Raw genomic sequence first — 21,570 nt, 5'->3', positions numbered from 1 at the left:
TCCATCTTCCTGCCTCCTCGTGCTCAATATGCAAATCTGTCCCTTTTTTCACAGCCAGTCTGAGAGTCTTGATCAGATCCCCAACAATGTGGCCCATGCTACAGAGGGCAAAATGGCCCGTGTGTGTTGGAAGGGAAAGCGTCGCAGCAAAGCCCGGAAGAAACGGAAGAAGAAGAGCTCAAAGTCCCTGGCTCATGCAGGAGTGGCCTTGGCCAAACCCCTCCCCAGGACCCCTGAGCAGGAGAGCTGCACCATCCCAGTGCAGGTGAGACCCTCCACCTACTGCCCAGACCCCAGGTTCATGGGGCCTTGGAATTGGAGCCTGTCCCTGGGCCCTGGCCCTCTGTGCTGATAGCTGTGTTTCCCCCCACAGGAGGATGAGTCTCCACTCGGCACCCCATATGTTAGAAACACCCCGCAGTTCACCAAGCCTCTGAAGGAACCAGGCCTTGGGCAACTCTGTTTTAAGCAGCTTGGCGAGGGCCTACGGCCGGCTCTGCCTCGATCGGAACTCCACAAACTGATCAGCCCCTTGCAATGTCTGAACCACGTGTGGAAACTACACCACCCCCAGGACGGAGGCCCCCTGCCCCTGCCCACGCACCCCTTCCCCTATAGCAGACTGCCTCATCCCTTCCCATTCCACCCTCTCCAGCCCTGGAAACCTCACCCTCTAGAGTCCTTCCTGGGCAAACTGGCCTTTGTAGACAGCCAGCAACCCTTGCCTGACCCACACCTGAGCAAACTGGCCTGTGTAGACAGTCCGAAGCCCCTGCCTGGCCCACACCTGGAGCCCAGCTACCCGTCTCGTGGTGCCCATGAGAAGTTTTCTGTGGAGGAATACCTGGTGCATGCTCTGCAAGGCAGCGTGAGCTCAGGCCAGGCCCATAGCCTGACCAGCCTGGCCAAGACCTGGGCAGCAAGGGGCTCCAGATCCCGGGAGCCCAGCCCCAAAACTGAGGACAACGAGGGTGTCCTGCTCACTGAGGTAACTAATCCCCCAGCACCTGTATATGTCCCTCCACCAGCAACCTGGGGGATGCTTTTCTCTATCAGAGTCACTCTTGCCTGTGGTGACAAATCAAACAGTAGGACAGTGCTCATTGTGGATGAAAAGTATCATCTCTTACTCCGCCAACCTCACTTCTCACAGCCTTTTTAGCGTCTTCTGTTCTGAGTTCTTGTGGTTGGTCACCTCCTGCTTGCTGAATGTGGGCACTGCATGAATAGTACACATGCTGAGGACAAGGGGAATCAGCCAGGAGCCACTGGAGATGTTATCATGGCCTCCAGAGACGGAAGATGAGGATGGGACCTGTTTTCACCACCCACCTCCTTCCCTTTTTCCTCTTGTTCACTTCCCAAATAATTTTATAACTTTAAATGATTTTATCAAACTTTGATTTCCAGGTTTTATTCCATCCATCCACTTTTTTTTTTTTTTTTTAAATAAATGTGTTTTTTGAGACAGAGTCTCACTCTGTCACCCAGGCTGGAGTGCAGTGGTACAATCATAGCTCACTACAGCCTCCATCTCCTGGGTTCAAGCAATCCTCCTGCCTCAGCCCCCCAAGTAGCTGGGACTACAAGCGTGTACCACCACGCCCAGCTATTTTTTTTTTTTTTAATACAGATGAGGTCTTGCTGTGTTGCCCAGGCTGGTCTCAAATTCCTGGGCTAAAGCAATCCTCACACATTGGCCTCCAAAAGTGCTGGGATTATAGGTGTGAGCCACTGCACCGTCTATTCCATCCACTTTTTAATTTTTTGATTTTTTTGTTTTGTTTTGTTTTGAGACAGAGTCTTACTCTGTCGCCCAGGCTGGAGTGTAGTGGCACTATATCAGCTCACTGCAACCTCCCTCTTCCAGGTTCAAGTGATTCTCCTACCTCAGCCTCCCGAGCAGCTGGGACTACAGGTGTGCACCATCATGCCTGGCTAATTTTGTGTTTTTTGGTAGAGACAGGGTTTCACCATGTTGGCCAGGGTGGTCTCAAACTCCTGACCTCAAGTAATCTGCCCACCTTGGCTTCCCAAAGTGCTGGGATTACAGGCATGAGCCACCACGCCTGGCCCCTCCATCCACTTTTAACATCATCCTTGACCCCGGCCCCTCTTTGCTCTTCCTCCCTTCCCTCCACCTTCTAGCTCCTGAGTTTTGTTTTTTCATTGTCAAGGTGATTGGCAGTTCTGTTTCTGTCTCACCATCACAAGTCTGGGATGTTTTTCATCACAAGGATCGGTGGCCGCAGCCCATGAACCCTTCCCTCGCCTTCACCTCATTCCTCTACCCCCTTCTCTGGTGCTGCCCGGCTCAGATCCCTGCCTTCGCCCCAGGGCTGCCTGGTTGTGAGGGCTCAGCTCAGCAGCCCCGGCAAGGTCACCAGCTGGAGAGTCTTCCTCACTGTAGCCCTGTAGCCCTCTGCTGCCCTGGCCACTAAAACTGTCCTCTCTCTCCTGCCAACCCCAGAAACTCAAGCCAGTGGATTATGAGTACCGAGAAGAAGTCCACTGGGCCACGCACCAGCCCCGCCTGGGCAGAGGCTCCTTCGGAGAGGTGCACAGGATGGAGGACAAGCAGACTGGCTTCCAGTGCGCTGTCAAAAAGGTACGCCAGGGCTCAGGGGCTGAGTGAAGAGGGAAGCCAGGAAGGGGGCGTGGCATGTTCCCTCTGCTTTCTGTCAAGGACAGTCACAGGGTGGCCGTGGGTCTGACTTATGAACAGAACTTGGCTGTCACTAGCCACCTGAGGTCGGCTGGAACTGGAAGGGAGCAGCCTGTCACGTGTCCTGGCCTGGCTGCTGCCCCTGGCATGTGTGTATGTGAGAGGCAGTGTGAGAGGACGCACGTGGCCTCGGTGTCTCAATACAGCCAGGGCCCTGAGGGGCAAGTCCCAACATGGAAGATGGTTGGAGCGTCATGAAATTCACACTGAGGTAAAACCCCTGAACCACATAGGAGGCCGCCCCCAACCTGGGCCAGATGATGGGAAAGCAGTAGCCTCCACCTGTGGGTCGCTTCCAGGAGGAAGCCAGCCTCAGTGGGAGTGGGCAGATCTGCCAGAGTCGGAGCTGTGACCCCTGTTGGCCAGGTGTGCCACAGTCCTGCAAGACAGACATGGTGGGGACATGAAGCTTGGCAAGACAGGAAGTCACTGGCCGGGTGGCAGAGCCCTGATTCAGACCAGGTCTGTCTGACCTGAGAGTTCGGCTTTCAACCACTCTTCAGGAAGAAGAGGAAAGAAGATAGACTTGTTGTCCTAGAGTTTTGAGTAGAGACAGAAGACAGGAATCACCTCTCCCACCCCTTCATCTCACTGATGTTAGAAGTGGAGAGCAGAGAGGACGGTGTGGCATGCTGGGCCTGCAGCTGAGGCCTCCTCCTGTCAGATCACACTGTCCGATCCCAGAGGGAGCATTGGTGGTGGCTGCAGACCCACAGGCCTCACGGGTGTCGGTCCTTCTCCCCATCACCAACTTTTCCCCCACCCCCAACTCTCAGATCATCTTGATTGGAAGCCACCTTGTCCCCAGTCAAAGCTCTCGGCCTCAAAGCCAGCACCAGGACCTAAGGCATGTTTCTGTGGACCATCCCCTTGGCCCTCTGGGCAGGGTGAAGTAAGCTCAGAGATATACCTTGTTTCAAGTGGCTTATGTCAGAGACACTCCAATCCCCAAAAGGAAAGCAACAAATACAGGTAGAGCATCCGCAATCTGAAAACCCAAAATCTGAAGTGCTCCAAAATCCAAAACTTTTGGAGCACCAACCTGACACAGGAAATGCTCACTGTAGCCAGAGCACAAAAGCCCGGCACACGCTGGCCCCATTCAGAGCAGACACTGCCACCACTGTCCGGGGTGCCTGTGGCCTTAAGGGGAGAGGAGACAACTGGGATGTGAATAAACCCGGCTTCCCTGGTGCGTACTTGGATGGTGAGACCAGTGAGGGGACTATCTGCAGGTACCACCCCAAACTTCAGACACACTGTGTTGAATACAAAAACTCCGCCCTCACCACCCCCGACTGGCAACACGTGCTGAGTGCGTGCTAAGTTCTTGCCGAGTTCTTGCCAGTGTGGATCATCGTCTTCCACTGGGGGAGGCCAAGGCCACGTGCCTGACCTGCTCAGCTGCAGTTCCCCTCCCCAGGCTACCGGAGAAGGCTCAGCTGTCCCTCTTGAGAGGTGGTGGGAGGAGAGTGTGAGAGTGTGAAGAGACACGCACCCAGCGCTGGGAGCTTAGTCACTGGGCTTCTCAGCTGTTCCCCTGCTGAGGACCTCAAGAGTCCTCCCAGGCAACAAGGTAAACAACCCTAATATAGTGGAAGAGGATAAATACTCCATGTCTCGCCCCTCCCATCCACTGCAAGGCAGTTGGAAAAGCTCCAAGCACAAGGCGTGGACTTCTCAGCACCAGAGCTGCAGCTCAAGCCCACCAGAGCTGGCCACTAGCAGAACCACTTCCTTCCGACCCCGGAGAATGCAGTGGGGATGGCTCTTTGGCAGCCCGCACAGCTGCCATTGGTTGGGCAGACAGCCCCTGCTTTCCCTCAAGGCAGTGGTGTCCTTTAGGGTTTTCAGCTGGAAGAGCAGGAGAAACAGTTCCCCAATTAGGGGATGGGGACCGGGAGGTGGATCAGGCATCAGAGGTCAGGCCGCACATCGGATCAGAGCAAGTCTGTGCCCCCCTGATGCTCCTTGGGGAGAATCCAGTGTGTAAGGTGTCACGTGGCGGTGCCAGCACTCCCTTCGTCCTCCTGATCTAGATGCTGATTGGCCATAGGTCCAGGGTTTGATGCAGTTTTTCTTTTTTTAAGGTTTTGTTTGATCTTTTTTCTTTTCTTTTTTTTTTTTGAGACAGGATCTCGCTCTGTTGTCCAGGCTGGTATGCAGTGGCATGATCACAGCTCACTGCAGCCTCAGCCCCACAGACCCAAACAACCCTGTTGCCTCAGCTTCCCACGTAGCTGGGACTTCAGGCACTCACCACCACACCCAGCTAATTTTTTATTTTTTGTAGAAACAGGATCTCACTGTGTTGCCCAGGCTGGACTCAAACTCCTGGGCAACCTCCCAAAGTGCTGGGATTACAGGTGTGAGCCACTGTGCCCCACCAGGATCCCATTTTAATAGAAGAAACAACTACTTGTTTATACACGCATAAAAAGTCCAGACTGGGTACAGTGGCTCATGCTTGTAATCCCAGTACTTTGGGAGGCTGAGGTGGGAGGATTGCTTGAGGCCAGGAGTTGGAGACCAGCCTGGGCAACGTAGCGAGATAGCATGTCTACAAAAAAGTAAAAAATAGAAATAAAAAAGAAATTTTAAAAGTCTAAAAAGATTTCTGTCAAAGGGCAGTTACCTCTGAGAATAGGACTGGGGAATGGAGACTTTTGCTTTTTTTGGTATCATTTGAATTCTTTTATAATGAGCCTATATTTGTTTGCTATTAAAAGTAAGATCAGGGCAGAGCACGGTGGCTCACACCTGTAATCCCAGCACTTCGGGAGGCTGAGGCAGGTGGATCACAAGGTCAGGAGTTCAAGACCAGCCTCTGGCCAAGATGGTGAAACCCCATCTCTTCTAAAAATACAAATATTAGCCAGGTGTGGTGGCAGGCACCTGTAATCCCAGCTACTCGGGAGGCTGAGGCAGAGAATTGCTTGAACCTGGGAGGTGGAGGTTGCAGTGAGCCAAGATCACGCCACAGCACTCCAGCCTAGGTGACAGAGCAAGACTCAGTCTCAAAAAAAAAAAAAAAAAAGAAGTAAGATCAGGCCGGGCCTGTGGCTCATGCCTGTAATCCCAGCACTTTGGGAGGCCAAGGGTGGTGGATCACGAGGTCAGGAGATTTGGCCAACACAGTGAAACTCCATCTCTACTAAAAATACAAAAATTAGCCAGGCGTGGTGGTGGGCACCTGTAGTCCCAGGTACTTGGGAGGCTGAGGCAGAATTGCCTGAACCCGGGAGGCAGAGGTTGCAGTGAGCCAAGATTGTGCCACTGCACTCCAGCCTGGCGACAGAGTGAGACTCTGCCTCAAAAAAAAAAAAAAAAAAAGATCAGCCAGTGCGGCACTTATGCCTATAATCCTAGCACTTCTTTGTATACACCCTGTCTCTACAAAAAAAAAAAAAAAATTAGCCAGCCATGGTGGCATACACCTGTGGTTCTAGCTACTCGGGAGACTGAGGTGGGAGGATCGCTTGAGCCCAGGAAGTAGAGACTGCAGTGAGCCAAGATCGTACCACTGCACTCCAGCCTGGACAACAGAGTGAGACCCTGTCCCCCAACCCCACAAGAAATGGGATCCTACTCTAGGGACTATTCTGTACCATGTTTTTTTAATGCAATAATATATCATGACAGATTTCCTTATTGGCACATATACAAATCTCTTATGCTTTTTAACGGCCATGTAGAAGTTCTTATCCTAGTCAGTGGATGGATTGACAGGATCCATGAATTCTAGGAACTTTATTCAAAAGAGTGTTTATCGGCCAGGTGCAGTAGCTCACGCCTGTAATCCCAGCACTTTGAAAGGCCAAAGCGGGCAGATCACTTGAGGTCAGGAGTTCGAGACCAGCCTGGCCAACATGGTGAAACCCTGTCTCTACCAAAAATATAAAAAATTAGCTGGGTGTGGTGGCGCTTGCCTGTAATACTAACTACTCGGGAGGCTGAGGCAGGAGAATTGCTTGAACCCGGGAAGCAGAGGTTGCAGTGAGCCAAGATCATGCCACTATACTCCAGCCTGGGGGACAGAGCAAGACTCCGTCTCGAAAAAAAAAAAAAAAAAAAGTGTTTCTGTGTTGCATGTATGGGCAATCACACATTTTTAAAGAATAATTCATATCATTTACCAGATCCTCATAGGGGTCTGTAGCCCAAAAAGGGTTAAGAATCACTCCTTTTAGAACATCTGGCTCAAGTGTGGAGTTCCGGGAGCTTTGCTTTGGCTCTGCCGCTGATCTGGGGTAATGTGGCCCTGGCCAAGTCAACCCAGCTGTCACCAAACACCTGCTCTGTGCCAGACAATGTGCAGGGGCTGGGGACAGAGATGTGAAATCCACAGGCCTGACCTGAAGGAACCCGAGTTGTAGTAGGGGATAGACATTTATATTGGGGTAAAGGTGAGCAGCCTTCAGTCCTGGACACGTGTTTAGAAGGAAAATAGCACAAGGATCAGAGGAAAATACCTCGATAGAGGTGAGAAAATAAGGCGGGACCCTCTAATATTCATTGGACATCTGTGCACAGTACTGTGGTAGTCCCTTTCACATAGTTTACATTCCTGGAATCTTCAAAAGAATTTATAGAATTGCTCTTACGCCTTTTTTTATTGATGGAATAAAACAGATAAGAATACCAAAGAAGAGGCTGGGCGCGGTGGCTCACGTCTGTAATCCCAGCACTTTGGGAGGCCGAGGCGGGCAGATCATGAGGTCAGGAGATCAAGACCATCCTGGCTAACACGGTGAAACCCCGTCTCTACTAAAAATACCAAAAAATTGGCCGGGCATGGTGGCGCCACCAGCTACTCGGGAGGCCGAGGCAGGAGAATCGCTTGAACCTGGGAGGCAGAGGTTGCAGTGAGCCAAGATCACACCACTGCACTCCAGCCTGGGCAACAGAATGAGACTCCGTCTCAAAAATAAAAGAATACCAAAGAAGGCTGGGTGTGGTGGCTCATGCCTGTAATCCCAGCACTTTGAGAGGCCGGGGCGGGTGGATCACCTGAGGTCGGGAGTTCAAGACCAGCCTGACCAACACGGAGAAACCCTGTCTCTATTAAAAATACAAAAAGTTAGCTGGGCATGGTGGTGCATGCCTGTAATCTCAGCTACTCAGGAGACTGAAGCAGGAGAATCGCTTGAACCCAGAAGGTGGAGGTTGCGGTGAGCCGAGATCACGCCATTGCACTCCAGCTTGGGCAACAAGAGCAAAACTCCATCTCAAAAAAAAAAAAAAAAAGAATACCAAAGAAAACGAGGGAAGTTCAAGGAGGAAAAAGTGATCCCCAGTCCAGCGTGCAGGCAATTGAGGGCAAGGAAGTGGGTTCTGGATCAGGCAGTAGGCTCATTGCTGACAGTGCTTCCACCTGGGGATGCTCGATCCTGAATGTATTTTAAAACATTAGCATGGATGCCAGGCACAGTGGCTCACACTTGTAATCTCAACATGTTGGAGGCCAAGGTGGGAGAATCACTTGAGCCTAGGAGTTCAAGACTAGCCTGGGCAATATGGCAAAACCCCATCTCTACAAAAAATACAAAAATTAACTGGGCGTGGCACCTATAGTCTCAGCTACTTGGGAGGCTGAGATGGGAGGATCGCTTGAGCCCAGGAAGGTCGAGGCTGCAGTGAGCTGTGATTGTGCCACTGCACCCCAGCCTGGCCAACCAAGGGAGACCTTGTCTCAAAAAAAAAAAAGTTCAGCATGGAAAGGCCTTCAGGAGGCAGAGTAGCTGGCAGCTCTGGAGTCAGGCTTGCCTGAGTAAAAGCCCGGCTGTGATCTCTTATACCCAGTGACCTTGGGCAAATTACTTCCCCAGGCTTCAGCTTCTTCATCTATAAAATGGGGATAATGATCCCACCAGCTTACAGGCTGTTGTAAGATCTAAATAACTAATGCTTAGAAAGGTCTTTACCAGTGCCTGGGAAATGATAAGTGGGCATTAGATCTTAGTTCTCATGAATATCCTCATCGCAGTCCAGCCCCCTCATTTTACGGATGAGGAACACGGAAGTTCAGAGAAGAGGGGTGGCCAGACGGGCAGCCAGCTTGGTCTGGAAGGCTGGGCTGCTTTCTCCTCTGGCACCGACTTCTAAAGCACCTTGTATTTTGAAGTATCTCCTCCCACCTCTTTGGTCTGGGTGGTTGGAAATATTTTTAGCATGGACGGGACACTCTAAGAGGACTTACAGATTTCTGCAAAGTTAAAGCCAAGTTTCCCCAACTCTTTTGGATCACAGCCCTGTTAATATCTCAGTCATTGTTTCAGGGCAACCCAGGCCAAAACAAATACCCGACAGTTCTGTTTATGAAGCAATGAGGTCGAATAATAAGTCTTTATCCTAACAACTTAGTAGCCATTTGAAAAGCACGACATAAGTTGAAAGAAAAAGGGTCCTTCCATTTCCAAACCGCCAGATTATTAATGGGATGTATGCCTAGTTGCACATCTCAACCCTTGAAATCAGATAGGACACCACCACCTTCATATCCCACATTTTCTCCTTGAAGTACTTTTAATCACAGTGACCTGCAAAAACCTAGCTTCATAGAGATACATTATCAAAGGGAATGTCGCATGCGTGATCGAACTTTGAAGCTGAACTGTCTCGAGCGAGTAGTTCATGCGGTATCCTGCAGATATTGCAGTGGCCGTTTCCCTCAAATGTCAGACATCCATTTGGCGCCTTTCTGAGTTATCTGCAGTGCCCCGGGGTGCCTCAGCTCAGTTTGGGGGTGGTTAGGCTGAAGACATTTGCTAACAAGTCCTGTTGTTGAATTAGTTCCAACTCAGGTTCAGAGGCTTTTTAGAGCTGGAAACACTGGCAGAGTCAAAGTTCATGGGAGGTGATTAACCAAACCAGATATTAGGGAACCAGAAGGGCGACATTTTCCACTGATAGGCAAAAGTCCAAAAACCCCACAGTGTCACAGCTGTTTGCCAAGTCAGCAAGTCTGTGGAGATCGCTTCCAAGCTGGTTCTGTTACTGCCAGCGCCCCCTGGCGATGCTACTCAAGGCTTACTTGAGAACCATCAGCAGCCAGGAAGGAGGACAAGTCTATTAAGAAGCCTAAGAGGCTGCACGCAGTGGCTCACGCCTGTAATCCCAGCACTTTGGGAGGCCGAGGTGGGCGGATCATGAGGCCAGGAGTTCAAGACCAGCCTGGCCGATGTGGTGAAACTCCGTCTCTACTAAAAATACAAAAATTAGCTGGGTGTGGTGGCATGTGCCTGTAATCCCAGCTACTCAGGAGACTGAGGCACGAGAATCGCTTGAACCCAGGAGGCAGAGGTTGCAGTGAGCCGAGATATCACACCGCTGCACTCCAGCCTGGTGACAGAGCGAGACTCCGTCTCAAAAAAAAAAAAAAAGAAGAAGAAGAAGAAGAAGTCTAAGAGGCCGGGCACAGTGGCTCATGCCTGTAATCCCAGCACTTTGGGAGGCCAAGGTAGGCGGATCACCTGAGGTCAGGAGTTTAAGACCAGCCTGACCAACATGGTGAAACCCTGCTTCTACTAAAAATATGAAAAATTCGCTGGACATAGTGGCAGGTGCCTGTAGTCCCAGCTACTGGGGAGGCTGAGGCAGGAGAATTGCTTGAACCCAGGAGGTGGAGGTTGTAATTAGCTGAGATTGCGCCACTGCACTCCAGCCTGGGCGACACAGCGAGACTCTGTCTCAAAAAAAAAAAAAGGTCTAAGTGTCAGTCTAAGTATCAGCTTCTCTGATGTGAGCTGGAGGAATTGGGGAGCTAGCACTTCCTGAGTGCCCACTGGTTGCCAGGCCTGGTGTCAGTTACCATCCTTCCAAATCCTTGCTCTACCCAGGAGCAGATACCACTGTCCCTGCTGTTTGCTTATGGAAGCAGGTGGATGGGAAGTCTGCTGCCTTGTTTTAAAAGGCTGAGCCAGGATCTAAGCCCAAGATGTTTATATCCAAGGCCTATTTCCTCCCACCAAGTTGCTGGTCCCTGTAGAAAGGAGTAGATGATCCCGGACCTGCCAGTCGGCAGTGGGAGTGGCCTTGGCCAAACCCCTCCGCAGAAGCCTCCTTAAGCTCCCAGATGCTGGGAGACAGCTGCAAACAGAATAAACACTGCTCTGTCTATGTGGATGTTTTAGTCCTCCAGGAAAGAAAAGTGTTGAGGCCGGGCGTGGTGGCTCACGCCTGTAATCCTAGCACTTTGGGAGGCCGACGCAGGCAAATCACAAGGTCAGGAGTTTGAGACCAGCCTGGCCAGCATGGTGAAACCCCGTCTCTACTAAAAAATACAAAAATTATCCGGGCCTGGTGGCACACACTTGTAGTCCCAGCTACTCGGGCAGCTGAGGCAGGAGAATCACTTGAACCTGGGAGGCAGAGGTTGCAATGAACAGAGATCACGTCACTGTACTCCAGCCTGGGCGACAGAGTGAGACCTCTGTCTCAAAAAAAAAAAAAAAGAAAAGAAAAGAAAAAAAAATGCACCCGATGGAGTCCAAATCTTGGTTCTTGACAGTCAGATAAGTCAGAAACCCAGCTTCTGAGAGTAGACATGGATGTTGATAAGCAAAATGTCCCACATCCTAGAAATTGCCCAGACATTTAGCTGGAGGAAAAAATGTTCTGCGTTTGGCAGATTTGAGGGCGGACAGTGTGCCAGCAGCCAGGATGAGGAATGTAGAGTTTTTTTTGTTTCTTGGGGGTTTTTTTTTGTTTTTGTTTTTGTTTTTGTTTTTGAGATGGAGTCTCACTCTGTTGCCAGACTGGAGCGCAGTGGTGCGACCTCGGCTCATTGCGACCTCAGCTCATTGCAACCTCCAACTCCCAGGTTCAAGTGATTCTCCTGCCTCAGCCTCCCGAGTAGCTGGGACTACAGCCACGTGCCCTGTTGTTTTTTTTTTGTATTTTTTTGTATTTTTTGTATTTTTAGTAGAGACAGGGCTAATTTTTGTATTTTTAGTAGAGACAGGGTTTCGCCATGTTGGCCAGGATGGTCTTGATCTCCTGACCTTGGTCTCCTTGATCCACCCGCCTCAGCCTCCCAAAGTGCTGAGATTACAGCCATGAGCCACCGCGCCCGGCTGGAATGTAGTGGGTTTTTTTTTTATTTTAATTTTTTTTTTTTTTGAGACGGAGTCTCACTCTGTCACCCAGGCTGGAGTGCGCTGGCGCGATCTCAGCTCACTGCAAGCTCTGCCTCCTGGGTTCACGCCATTCTCCTGCCTCAGCCTCCCGAGTAGCTGGGACTACAGGCATCCGCCACCACACGCAGCTAATTTTTTTTTATTTTTTAGTAGAGACGGGGTTTCACCGTGTTAGCCAGGATGGTCTCGATCTCCTGACCTCGTGATCCGCCCGCCTCGGCCTCCCAAAGTGCTGGGATTACAGGCATGAGCCACTGCGCCTGGCGCAGATGTAGTTTTTATGTGGCTGTTTTTGCACACAGGCAGTACTCCAGAACTTTAAGTACAATAAGTTGCTCCTGATACCAAGGGCACGGGATACACAATTTAGCCTCTGAGGGTCCAGCAGGCCCCCCAGACCCCTGCATCACCACTGGAAACAGCAGCAGCCTGTGTGTGTGGAGTACTAGGGTGCTGACAGGATGCCAGGGATCCAGCTCTGGTCCCCTCACCCTGTCTTAACAGCTGCTTCTGGGCCCTTGCAGGTGCGGCTGGAAGTATTTCGGGCAGAGGAGCTGATGGCATGTGCAGGATTGACCTCACCCAGAATTGTCCCTTTGTATGGAGCTGTGAGAGAAGGGCCTTGGGTCAACATCTTCATGGAGCTGCTGGAAGGTAAGGAGCCAGGTCCCACTCTTTCTCCAAATTCAGGGCCAAGAGTTCCCCCCTGAGTCTTGCCCAGGTTGGCCTTGGTCACTGATCTATCCATTGTTAATCTCTTGATCCTGTGACCCTGCTTTCCACCGCCTGCCCTGTGCTCTTGCCCTTGGCTGGCATGGAGGCTTGGGCAAGTCCCATGTATAGCCTGGCCTTTGGTCTCCTAGGTGGCTCCCTGGGCCAGCTGGTCAAGGAGCAGGGCTGTCTCCCAGAGGACCGGGCCCTGTACTACCTGGGCCAGGCCCTGGAGGGGCTGGAATACCTCCACTCACGAAGGATTCTGCATGGGGACGTCAAAGGTAAGGCCCAGGCCCCACGGCCCTGATCCCCAGCAGGCTCTTCTCTCACACCATCCTGCCTGATCTCCTCTCAGTTCTGGGCTAGGCTGGTCATCTCCAGTAGCAGGCCCTGAGTCAGGCTGACAGGACTGTGCCTGTAGGAAGGGGAATGATGTTCTCCAACCCCTCAGCCAAGCACTGTAGTTTCTGGTAGATGGTGGCCACAGAGAACCAAAGGTCAAGCTCCCACCCACTGGTGACCCCTGGTACGGGGTCGGCGCAGGCAAGCAGAGTGGCAGCGTTCCCAAGTAAACCCTGCTCCTGTCCCCTTGCCCTCAGAGATCCTGCCTGCCTCTAGCCTGAATTGATACCCTCCTCCCTTCCTCCACAATTAATGAAACTAATCAGAAGCAGCAGCTGCCACGTAGGGTCAGCCAGAAAATTACGTCACTGGAGGGCAGGCCAAACCGAGCCAGGGTGGGCTGGGACCCGGCATGACTCACCTGTTCCTCTTCCTCCCCGGGGCGGCCTGGCAGCTGACAACGTGCTCCTGTCCAGCGATGGGAGCCATGCGGCCCTCTGTGACTTTGGCCATGCTGTGTGTCTTCAACCTGATGGCCTGGGGAAGTCCTTGCTCACAGGTAAGGCCCCCCACCAACTGCCGTACCCCCCAATGCATTCATTCGCCAAATGCCTTCCATGCTTTCCAGAATGGGAATTGAGATGTGAACACTTAGGTCCACCTGTGTGTTTAAGCCCCGCAACCAGCCTGGATGATTATCAGGGATTTCTTTGTTATGTGTAAATGTGATAATGGATGTCAGGTGCTCATTGTCGATGCTCCTGTACACAGGGAAGAGAAGGGAAAGGCTGGTTGACTCTCCGTAGGTCCCAGGCCTTCTGTCTTGGAGGCCCCGTGGCTCCCCACCTCTTGTCTGGCCTTTTCAGGGGAGTGCATTGCCAGCCTGTGACCCCAGCTCTCCTGCGCCTCTGAGCACAGTTGGCTGGAAGCACAGTGGGCAGGCTGACCAAGGGGCCTGGGCTCTAAAGCCAGTGAAATATCTTTCTTTAACTCCTCTGATTATTGAAATAATCCATGCCCACTGTAAAGTATAGAGTTAAGCATATAAAAGAGGCAGAGAACAGAATTCTCACCATTCCTCTTACCCAGAGAGAGAATCACAAATTTTTTTGTTGTTTTCGTTGAGACAGAGTCTCACTCTGTCACCCAGGCTGGAGTACAGTGGCACAATCTCAGCTCACTGCAACCTCCGCCTCCCGGGTTCAAGCAATTCTCCTGTCTCAGCCTCCTGAGTAGCTGGGATTACAGGCGCCTTCCACCATGCCCAGCTAATTTTTGTATTTTAGTAGAGACGGGGTTTTGCCATGTTGGCCAGGCCAGTCTCAAACTCCAGACCTGGCCTCCCAGGTGGCCTCCCAGGTGATCCTCCCCACTTAGCCTCCCAAAGTGCTGGAATTACAGGCATGAGCCTCCGTGCCCGGCCGAATCATGAATATTTTAAATAACTCCTTCCAGGCTGTTGTTTTCCCTGTGCCTAGTTAGGGCCATTATAACACAATTTTGTGCCCTGCTTTTTTCATTTATAGCATTAAGGATAAAATGATTTCATTTTGACCAACAGAAAAAGAATCTTTGGAAGTATATGATTGTGTATTGTTAAAGGACTATGTTGGCAATTCTGAAGATGTAAATTGAATGTGGACACTTGACCTCCACCCGTGTTGTTTTAAGCCCTTTTAAAATAACTGTAGTGGGCTTTTTCTTGTTACAAAAAAAAATGTATCTTTTCTGATTTTTTTTTAACTTATTTTTTAGAGACAGAGTCTTGCTCTGTCACCCAGGCTGGAGTGCAGTAGCTCACTCATAGCTCACTGCAGCCTCAAGCTCCTTGGTTCAAGCAATCCTTCCACCTCAGCCTCCTGAGTAGCTGGGACCACAGGCATGCACCACCATGTCCGGCTCATTTTTTATATTTTTTGTAGATACACATGGGGTCTCAGTATGTTGCCCAGGCTGGTCTTAAATTCCTGGATTTAAGCATTCCTCCCACCTCAGTCTCCCAAAGTGCTGGGATTACAGGCATGAGCCACTGCCTGACCCTTTTTTCTAATATCTTTTGAAGAAAGTAGAGCTAAGCAAAAATTACAAATACAAATCACCAGGAAAAAAACCACTGTTCACATCTGCCATCTATCCTTTCAGTCTTTTATGCATGTAAGTTTTCTATTATAATTTTTAAATTTCACTTACTAGTATTTCAGGAACATCTTACCAGTAATTAGCCTTCTACAACCTAATTTGTAATGTCCAGCCCCTGCCCCATTTTCAAAAAATACTTTAAGGGTTTGGTCCAAAGGGCAGAGTCCACATCATGGATGCTCTGTTGCTTTGTACAAGTTCCCAGCAGAGTCCCCGCCTAGCTCCTCCCTACAAGTTTGACTTGGAGACTTTATTTCTGTATTTTAAGTACTTTAACATGGCCGGGCACAGTGGCTCATGCCTGTAATCTCAGCACTTTGGGAGGCCGAGGTGGGCGGATCACCTGAGGTCAGGAGTTCGAGACCAGCCTGGCCAACATGGGTGAAACCCCATCTCTACTAAAAATATAAAAATTAGCTGGGCATGGTGGCTCATGACTGTAATTCCAGCTACTCGGGAGGCTGAGGCAGGAGAATCTCTTGAACCCAGGAAGTGGAGGTTGCAGTGAGTCGAGATCGCGCCATTGTACTCCAGCCTGGGTGACAGAGCAAGACTCCATCTCAAAGAACGAAAAAGATAATAAAATAAAAAGTACTTTAACAGTGACAAATGTAAGATACCCCGAGGATTAACTAGGGTGGCCACTGCCTAGGCTCCTGCCCATCAGCATTCCAGGTGACTTTTTGTCTCATCCCCCTTCTCAGGGGACTACATCCCTGGCACAGAGACCCACATGGCTCCGGAGGTGGTGCTGGGCAGGCGCTGCGACGCCAAGGTGGACGTCTGGAGCAGCTGCTGCATGATGCTGCACATGCTCAATGGCTGCCACCCCTGGACTCAGTTCTTCCGAGGGCCGCTCTGCCTCAAGGTCGGTGACAGCACCCGGCATGGCCAAGAGGGGGAGCTGCAGGGCCCTGGGGCCCAGGCCGCAGGCTTGAGGGGCTGCTCTGCGGTGGCAGATGGAGCAAGGGGAGGCCTGGTCATCCATGTGGGATCCTAATTCAAATACTTGCCACCCAAATCTGGGGGTACGAGGGGAGATCCAGCTGCGGGGGCTCACCGAGTTCATGGCAGGTGAGAACTCTCTCCTGTCCATATCCTGGGCCCCATCCACCTGCCTCCTAACGGGCCGGGCCTGGAGGCTGTGGGCGTCTTGCTGCCTGGCTCTGGCCTGTTTTACTGGCTCCATTTGTCCCTTTCCTGGGAAAAGTGCCCTCACTGTAGCCCAGACCCCTCCATTCCTTGTGGTAGACCCCAGCACAGCAGGAGCAGGGGCTGGCGGGAGTTGCGCAAAGAGCAATAACAGCCGGGTATCAGGAAATGAGGGAAGGCAGGCCTCACCTGTTGTCTTTTGCCCCCCAGATTGCCAACGAGCCTCCGCCTGTGAGGGAGATCCCACCCTCCTGCGCCCCTCTCACAGCCCAGGCCATCCAAGACGGGCTGAGGAAAGAGCCCGTCCACCGCGCGTCTGCAGCAGAGCTGGGAGGGAAGGTGAACCGGGCCCTACAGCAAGGTAAGAAGAGCCCCGCACTGGCTGACCCGGGGGGCAGAGGACAGAGGAGGCAGGTGGGCGCGGGTCCAGAGCAAGACACCCCTCAGAGCCTTAGTTTCCCCCTCTGGATTATGGGGGTGCAGCAGCCTCAGGGTTGTTGGGAGATTGCGGCAGTGCCACGCCTTGACTCAGAGGCAGCGCTCAGGAGATGGGAAAGAGAAAACTCACACACGAACTCGAAGTGCTTTTTCCATTCTCCCACTCAACTACAATCAACCCAGAAGACTCCTGTGACCACATGTGTGGGGATTTCCACCCCACCAAGCCAGCAATCAGTTCTGCAGCAGCAGACACTAGCTGAGTGTCCTCTAATTCAGTTCTGTTCCAACACTATCTACCTGGAGGTAGCATCAGATCCCGCAGCAGGAGGGCTCGATCCCCAAGACTGCACCCCCTACCCATGCCAGTCTCAGGCCCGCGTGTTTACCTGTGCTTCTGACCAACTGGCTATAAGTCAGAGACCCCATGACCCCCTCCTTGGGGTCGATTAATTTGCTGGGGTGGCTCACAGAACTCAGAGAAACACTTCCTTACATTTACCAGTTTATTAGAAAGAATATTACAAAGGATACAAATGAAGAGATGCATAGGGCAAGGCATGTGGGAGGCAGCGCGGAGCTTCCAGGGCTTGGCACCCTCCAGGAACCTCCATGTGCCCAGCTACCAGAAGTTCTCTGAATGCTGTCTTCTTGAGTTTTTGTGGAGGCTTCATTACGTAAGCATGATTGAATAAATCACTGGCCATTGGCGAACAGCTTAACCTTTAGCCCCCTTCCCTCCCAGTATGTGGGATGGTGGGATGAAAGTCCCAACCCTCTAATCCTGCCTATGCCTCTCTGATGACCAGCCCCCATCCTGAAGCTACCTAGGGGCTGCCAGCCTTCAGTCAATCCATTAGTACACAGAAAGAGATCATTTTGGAGAGTAAGGCTTTTAGGAGTTATGTGTCAGAAATGGGGTTAAAGACAGAATATATGTTTACTAGTATCACAAGGGTTATGTATAGAAGGGGCTCAAACTCACTAGGAGTCCAAGAATACAAAATAAAGACAGGCCGGGAGCAGTGGCTCACACCTGTAATCCCAGCACTTTGGGAGGCTGGGGCAGGAGGATCGCTTGAGGCCAGGAGTTCAAGATCAGCCTGGGCAACATAGCAAGACCCTTTCTCTGCAAAAAAATTTAAAAATTAGCCAGGCATGGAGGCACGTGCCTAAAAATTAGTCCCGGTTACTCAGGAGGTGAGAGGATTGTTTGAGCCTGGGAGGTCGAGGCTGCAGTGAGCCATGATTGTACCACTGCACTCCAGCCTGGGCAGCAGAGACCCTGACTCAAAAAATAAATAAATAAATAAAGCCAGGTAACACTCGAGAGCCATTTGACTGGAAAAAAGCAGAAAGTTGGTGGGATGTGGGGCTGTTGAGACCCCTCAGGTGCTGCTGATGGGCATGTGGACAAGGCTACCCACTCTGGAGGGCACCTGGCTGCACTCAGGCAGACGTCTGCAGACTGAGACCAAGGACCTCTACCCCTGGGTGCACTGACAAAGGAATGCCAGCAGATCCATATGGGGACACGCCTGAGAATGCGCACTACAGCTTCCTTTGTGGGAGGGGAGTAGGGTACGATGGGGTCCCTCACTGGGAGGACAGAGACACAAAAGAGGATGCCGCGTGGAGCGCCAAGCAGTTAAAGCAACTCGGCATTCACAGAGCAGCATGGATGGATCCTAAAGCCATGGTGCCGAGTGAAAAGAGAACCCGACACAATGGGACCCAGAACATAATGCCTGTTTGGTAAACTAAAAATTGATCAATAGCCAGGTATGGTGGCACACATCTGTAGTCCCAGCCACTCAGAAGGCTGAGGTGGAAGGATCGCTTGAGCCCAGGAGTTGGAGTCCAGTCTGGGCAACATGATGAGACCTCGTCTCTTTAAAAAAACAAAAAATAAAAAAATAAAAACTGATAAATAAAGCAACACATATTTTGCAAGGACACAACCAAATAAAAAATGACACATCAAACATAATAGAATGTCACCTGAGGGATGGGCACAAAAATGCTGTGATTATAGGAATGAAAATGAAATAAAGAAAACCAGAGAGATCTTGCACCTCACCAAAGACAGCTGGTAGTTTTAAGGATGAGGGTGGTCCCAGGGCTGAACTCGCCCCACGCCAGAACGAACGGTGCCTGGGGAAGTACTGACTGAGGATGGGGTAGGAGAGATTGTGGGTCCAGGACGCCACTTTGCCTGGGAGCTCTTGAGTTGGTGTAGCCCCAGGGCTGTTTTCAATCTTCTCTTTCTTGTTAACAAAGTCCTCTGGAGCTGATTTCTGTAGTTTTTGAATTTGCTACTGATACCTAGAAGAAAAACGGAATCAAAGACAGAAATCCAGTCCTATCCCTGTCATATTGGGACCATCTTATTGAGGAAGTCTCCTGTGGAGACCACCACACTGCCCTCTGAAATCACCTCCCATGGTGGCCCGGGGCAGTGTCCTCCCCTCTGTTCGCCTCTAGCCCTTCTGCACTCAGGAGACGCCGCTCCTGCCTGGACTGCTGTCTGTGCACAGCACGCTTCCCCTCACCATTGTACTCTCTGTTTTCTAGTGGGCGGTCTGAAGAGCCCTTGGAGGGGAGAATATAAAGAACCAAGACATCCACCGCCAAATCAAGCCAATTATCACCAGACCCTCCATGCCCAGCCGAGGAAGCTTTCGCCAAGGGCCCCAGGGCCCCAGCCAACTGAGGAGACAACAGGCAGAGCCCCTAAGCTCCAGCCTCCTCTCCCACCAGAGCCCCCAGAGCCAAACAAGTCTCCTCCCTTGACTTTGAGCAAGGAGGAGTCTGGGATGTGGGAACCCTTACCTCTGTCCTCCCTGGAGCCAGCCCCTGCCAGAAACCCCAGCTCACCAGAGCGGAAAGCAACCTTCCCGGAGCAGGAACTGCAGCAGCTGGAAATAGGTACGGGCAGCCGTGGCTGCAGTGGGGCCCTGAGCACTGGCCCTGGGCCACCCGCGGAGGCCGGCGTTTCTCTTTACCTGCGGTGTGGGCTTTCTTCCAGCCCCTTCCCCAGCAGTTCAGCTTCTAACGACTGTGCAGGAAGAACCCCTGAAAACACAGCCAGCCTTCTCCCAGTCTTTCACATCCATCTTCCACTTTTCCCTGCAGAATTATTCCTGAACAGCCTGTCCCAGCCATTTTCTCTGGAGGAGCAGGAGCAAATTCTCTCGTGCCTCAGCATCGACAGCCTCTCCCTGTCAGATGACAGTGAGAAGGTGAGTCGGTTGTGGCCCCGGAGCCATGGCTCCAGGGGTGTGGTTCTCCCGGCCCTGGCACAGAGCAAGTAGCTTTGCGTCCAGCTAGTGAATGGACACTGTGCAAGTAGTGGGTAAAGGGAGGGTGATGGGGGTCACCCCTTCCTTCTGGTAGGGGTCCTCACTAGGTTGGGGGAGGTGGTCATGGTTCACAGTGAGAGAAACCATGGGAATCTACCCTTCTGGGATTAGGGAATGTGTTTTGCCACCAGAGATAATGGGGAAGGCAGGCCTTGGTCCCCCATGGAGGCAACCCTTACCCCCCTCCAGCTGAGGGCATGAGCAGTGCCCCTTTGCCCCGATGGAGACCCAAGCCGGAGATGGATCCCGGAGCCCAGGGCCCTGAGTCCGTACCCAATCCTGTTGTTTCAGAACCCATCAAAGGCCTCTCAAAGCTCGCGGGACACCCTGAGCTCAGGCGTACACTCCTGGAGCAGCCAGGCCGAGGCTCGAAGCTCCAGCTGGAACATGGTGCTGGCCCGGGGGCGGCACACCGACACCCCAAGCTATTTCAATGGTACAGTCCAATTCCCACCCGCTCAGCAGCCCCCGTGGCAGCTGATCTGCCTGGAGCTAGACAGCCATTGAGGGATTGTGTCTCCCTCCCCTGGCACAGTGGGAGGGAGGAAGGCGCCTGGTCCCAGAACTTGAGGTTCCTGGCCAGTAAGTTGGGTTTCAGGCAAAGGTCCCAATCACCCAGGAGCCTTTCCTGATGGGGCAGTGAGGGACCATTATCCCCTCATTGGCGGCTGATGGAGTCCCAGAAGTTTCCCCTAGCTTGGGGAGGAAAGCAGTCTCTCTTGACCTGGAGTCAGGAAACTGAGCAATTCATCTCTTCTAAAGGGAAAAGGAACAGGACCCATGAGCATTTTAATCAAAAACTCAGCAAAAGGAATCCCCCTCTGGGATTTGAGGTCAGATGAGAAAGACAACATAAAATTCCTTCGTTTTCAAGCTTGATTGCATAGGTTATGATGTGGCTTTGCTACAACAAGGGCATCATCAGCTCGGAGTTCCCTGGCCCTCTCCCGGGCAAGTGTGACTCATGGCATCAGGGCCCCACAGCTGGCCAAAGGCCACTTCAACTCAGGGAACAATCTAAATTGCCCATAATCTAATTTAAGAATCCTTGTGTTCAGTTCCTTTCTGCTTTGCATCCAGGTTGAAATACTACTTCCCCATAGGAGCCAGCCCCAGCTCTTAGCAATGCACAGGCCAAATCCCAGGTGCTGACGGCCAGGAAGAACTAGCAGGTGTATATAATATGAGGGCTGTTCCAGCCTGAATTTTTTTTTTCTTATAAAATGCAGCTTTGTGACCAGGTGTGGTGGCCCACACCTGTAATCTCAGCACTTAGGAAGGCCAAGGCAGGTGGATTACATGAGATCAGGAGTTCGAGACCAGCCTGGCCAACACGGTGAAACCCCGTCTCTACTAAAAAATGCAAAAATTAGCTGGGTGTAGTGGCGCATGCCTGTAATCCCAGCTACTTGAGAGGCTGAGGCAGGAGAATCACTTGAACCCAGGAGGTAAAGGTTGCAGTGAGCTGAGATCGCGCCACTGCACTCCAGCCAGGGTGACACAGTGAGACTGTCTCAAAAACAACAAAAAATGCAGCTGTGCTTAGACAAGCCTAAATTTT

The 21,570-nt window shown here is 51.7% G+C and overlaps 2 protein-coding genes across 5 annotated transcripts in view; one reads left to right on the top strand and one right to left on the bottom strand.

The window, feature by feature from the left end:
• MAP3K14 (mitogen-activated protein kinase kinase kinase 14) overlaps nucleotides 1-21,570 on the top strand; it is a 53,798-nt gene that overhangs the window by 29,969 nt on the left and 2,259 nt on the right. The window contains exons 4-14 of one of the 2 annotated variants that reach the window (XM_063718242.1): nucleotides 55-265; nucleotides 374-988; nucleotides 2,471-2,608; nucleotides 12,387-12,516; nucleotides 12,726-12,857; nucleotides 13,373-13,477; nucleotides 15,783-15,925; nucleotides 16,420-16,570; nucleotides 19,222-19,575; nucleotides 19,783-19,889; nucleotides 20,301-20,445. In XM_063718242.1, the coding sequence (XP_063574312.1) occupies nucleotides 55-265; nucleotides 374-988; nucleotides 2,471-2,608; nucleotides 12,387-12,516; nucleotides 12,726-12,857; nucleotides 13,373-13,477; nucleotides 15,783-15,925; nucleotides 16,420-16,570; nucleotides 19,222-19,575; nucleotides 19,783-19,889; nucleotides 20,301-20,445 (2,231 nt within the window). Of the gene's footprint in view, nucleotides 1-54; nucleotides 266-373; nucleotides 989-2,470; nucleotides 2,609-12,386; nucleotides 12,517-12,725; nucleotides 12,858-13,372; nucleotides 13,478-15,761; nucleotides 15,926-16,419; nucleotides 16,571-19,221; nucleotides 19,576-19,782; nucleotides 19,890-20,300; nucleotides 20,446-21,570 lie in introns of both variants that reach the window. The other variant, XM_002827401.5, reaches the window with a different exon arrangement.
• The window catches only part of LOC100436965 (formin-like protein 1), a 22,061-nt gene continuing 17,630 nt past the window's right edge, over nucleotides 17,140-21,570 (bottom strand). The window contains exons 4-6 of one of the 3 annotated variants that reach the window (XM_063718245.1): nucleotides 19,653-19,868; nucleotides 19,480-19,565; nucleotides 17,140-18,972 (exon numbers count right to left, since the gene is read on the bottom strand). In XM_063718245.1, coding sequence (XP_063574315.1) covers nucleotides 19,849-19,868 — 20 coding nt within the window. In that variant the 3' untranslated portion in view covers nucleotides 17,140-18,972; nucleotides 19,480-19,565; nucleotides 19,653-19,848. The remainder of the gene's footprint in view (nucleotides 18,973-19,479; nucleotides 19,566-19,652; nucleotides 19,869-21,570) is intronic. The other 2 variants (XM_054537146.2, XM_024234797.3) reach the window with 2 other exon arrangements.

The sequence above is a fragment of the Pongo abelii genome, chromosome 19, assembly GCF_028885655.2.
Source record: "Pongo abelii isolate AG06213 chromosome 19, NHGRI_mPonAbe1-v2.0_pri, whole genome shotgun sequence".
In the NCBI taxonomy this organism is placed as follows: Eukaryota; Metazoa; Chordata; class Mammalia; order Primates; family Hominidae; genus Pongo; species Pongo abelii.
Note: the sequence above shows the minus strand (reverse complement) of the source record. Positions and strands in the feature narration are given on the sequence as shown.